At 39.0% G+C, this 3,026-nt stretch overlaps 1 protein-coding gene across 1 annotated transcript in view; it reads left to right on the top strand.

Annotated features, from left to right (window-relative positions):
- Positions 1-3,026, top strand: part of LOC106537330 (ribosomal protein S6 kinase beta-1-like) — a gene marked incomplete in the record, with an annotated part of 21,508 nt that overhangs the window by 5,049 nt on the left and 13,433 nt on the right. The window contains 2 exon segments of the mRNA XM_014034715.1: positions 1,511-1,658; positions 1,942-1,999. Coding sequence (XP_013890169.1) covers positions 1,511-1,658; positions 1,942-1,999 — 206 coding nt within the window.

Raw genomic sequence — 3,026 nt, 5'->3', positions numbered from 1 at the left:
ACTTAAAATAGTTCATCTAAATAAAGACAACTATAAACTAAATGTCAGGATGAAGCTTTTAATGAGGTTAGAGGCATTAAAAAACAATATTTTTTAACTGGACTTCTGTTTTGAAACTAGATGTTTCTCTTCACATCAGGGAGGATTTGTAGTTGAAAATGTTTGGAGTGGGAGCTTTAGAGCTTCATGAAGGTCTATAGTTTAGAACATAGAATAGAAATCTGACATTTACAGTATATACATATATTTGGTGTGTGTGTGTGTGTGTGTGTGTGTGTGTGTGTGTGTGTGCGCGTGTGTGCTTGAGGGGCCTATTATTGGCTCAAGCCCAGGGGCTCATATCCACTTAAATCCGGCCCTGGTTAAGGTCTCTGCATACTCCCTTCGAACTGCCGAAATGGGTTCGGATTGTCGCAGTTTCATGATGAAAATTGCGTCATTTTGTTCGCATTGTGGACATTTCAGCAGCTTCTTGACACAACATGCCGACAGAACTTTTTACCCCCTCCACATAAGAACTTATTGTGTGATTGGTCAGAAGTTCGTGGGAGTGTTTGTTCATGCTGAAAGCGCTCAGACACCACATTTTMCTTTAAAAAAAAGCGACTCACTTCCAGAGCTGACTGTTGTACCAGGAAGCAGCAATTTAAAGATAGTCTAACGGCCAAAAACACACTGTGCAAGGTGAATTCTAACTGATAAAAAGTTTGGAGCTTTAACCGTGACGGATTTGTGCATAAATAACGTCGGGTGCTGGGTGTCGGCCTTTTTATTTTTATTTTTTTCGCATTGTACTAGACTCCAGCAGGAGGAAACCCCCTGTAGTGACATATACCATAGTGGGAGGGGTTTACCAGGAGTTCGGCGCGGTGTGACTCAGGGACTGTTGAAAGGTGTGTACTAGGGCAAGAATTTTACTGGCAAGAATATCTGTTCGTAAACTTCCCTCAGCTTAGAAGGCAGAGGGTGTCGGTCTTTTCCTGTCAGATTCAGCTATCGGAGCATGAAGCTAATGTTTACTTACAATGCTAATGCTACCCTTACTCTCTGGCGTTCAAGAGGTAGCGTAGCCAAATGTCTGGCTCACTGCTGCCAACTAGTGGTCAGAGGCTGAACTACAACATAAAAATGAACGGCTGGCAGGAAYGTTGACATTTTAAACCTTAATAAAAAATCGATACAGGYCTTTAGAATATCGATACAGTATCYGGAAATGAAATATCGTGATATTTCAGTGTATCGATATTTTCTTACATCCCTAGTGTGTACGAAAACGTACGCCTAAAAACCCACGTGACTGTGCATCAACTGTTCGACTTCTTACGGAGAATGCAGAGGCATTTAGGCCCTTTGTTTTGTGGAGCCTAAAGTTTTTTCCACTGATCATATATGTTGACTTCTTTATAACCCCTCTATCTAAACTCTTGATGTGGAAGTTTTAATGTCGGCTAAAGGAATTAACTTTGTCACTGGGATGTTTTAGCCCTTTGCTTTTCTACCTCTTTGCCAGGCAATGATTGTGCGGAATGCGAAGGACACGGCACACACCAAAGCTGAGAGGAGTGTTTTGGAGGAAGTGAAGCATCCTTTTATTGTTGACCTCATCTARGCCTTCCAGACAGGAGGGAAGCTCTACCTCCTTTTAGAGTATCTGAGTGGTGAGCATCGTTTAATCACACATTAAGTACCCCACAGTGAAGTCCACAGACCTTTTTACAGTATCAATGCACATTTTGTCCAGGTCTTTGAAATACTCTCAGTCTAAATGTTCTTACAGTATTTACCTTATGTCTCAGCTGAGCTCAGTTTATAAAAATAGCAGTTTTGGAAWACYGTGCCTAAGTTTTTTTCATGTGCATTAGAAAGTGTAAAAAGGTCAGTGAAAACTGAATATTATCTATGTAACATTTGAATAACAGTGTTTGTTTGTGGTGATGACAGGTGGGGAGCTGTTCATGCAGCTGGAAAGAGAAGGTATCTTCATGGAYGATACAGCATGGTAAGTTTCTCATTAGTAAAGCCTGACTTCTTTAAACTGGATACCTTTAGAGTTTTTAGTTCACTGGACTAATTCTTTTGTTTTGTTTTCTTTTTTGTTATGTTTTTTTAGTAGGGCTGTAATGAGATCTTGTACCTCAACATCTCACAAAACTAAAGCTGAAACCAGACCAGGCTATGTTCACACTTTAGACAAATCAGATTTTTTAAATATATTTTTGCCCTACGGGACCCTTATTAAATTTTTTTCATGACAGCCTGATGGTGACAAATCTGATTTTATTTTCAAATCCAACCCAGACTTTTTCAGTATGTGGTCCTGTGGATACGTATCTGATGCTTTCAGTGCAACTGCAGTCTGAAKACTCGTGTCACATTTCATCTGACTTTCACATCTGTGAGGTGGGGGTGAGCAAACTGATACAGTAATAATGATACTAACCTGGAGTCGTGCAGTTTAAAGCTCGTAGCTCCACATCTTCAGCTACAGAACGTAAGTCTAGTTGCTTTGTCTTTGTTCTTTTAATTTTTCCATGTCCTGGATGACTGAAAATCTGCAGAAACGTACAGTAATGTCCGATGGAAGTCACGTTTAAAATACAATGTGAATAGTCTTTCCTAAAAATGAATTTTTTTCCAAAAATCAGAAGTGATAATTAAGACARGCAGTGTGAACATAGCAATGAACGCCACTAAAGTTGCATCAAGCAAGGCTGTAAAAACAGATCAGRTTTAAAGAGGACATTTCGTGCAAAATCTACTTTTTTAGCTGTTGAATACATTTTGTTTTGTCCTTGGAGCAGGGTTCGACAATTTTTTATTTTACTGCCGTGTTGGGCTAGTGACATCAGATGTTACCTGCCCCACATGAAAGGTTACCTGCCCGAAAAAAGAAAAGGTTCAAAATTTGATATAATGTAAGAAAAATATGTACTGGACAAACTAACTGTATTTTAATATGTTTCATACAGAAATATTAATGTAAGTGTGAATATGAACAAAGCATTTTTTCTTTTCTGTTTTAAAGT

This window comes from Austrofundulus limnaeus, unplaced genomic scaffold (assembly GCF_001266775.1).
Source record: "Austrofundulus limnaeus strain Quisiro unplaced genomic scaffold, Austrofundulus_limnaeus-1.0 Scaffold2250, whole genome shotgun sequence".
In the NCBI taxonomy this organism is placed as follows: domain Eukaryota; kingdom Metazoa; phylum Chordata; class Actinopteri; order Cyprinodontiformes; family Rivulidae; genus Austrofundulus; species Austrofundulus limnaeus.
This window is presented reverse-complemented; position numbering and strand designations above follow the sequence as displayed.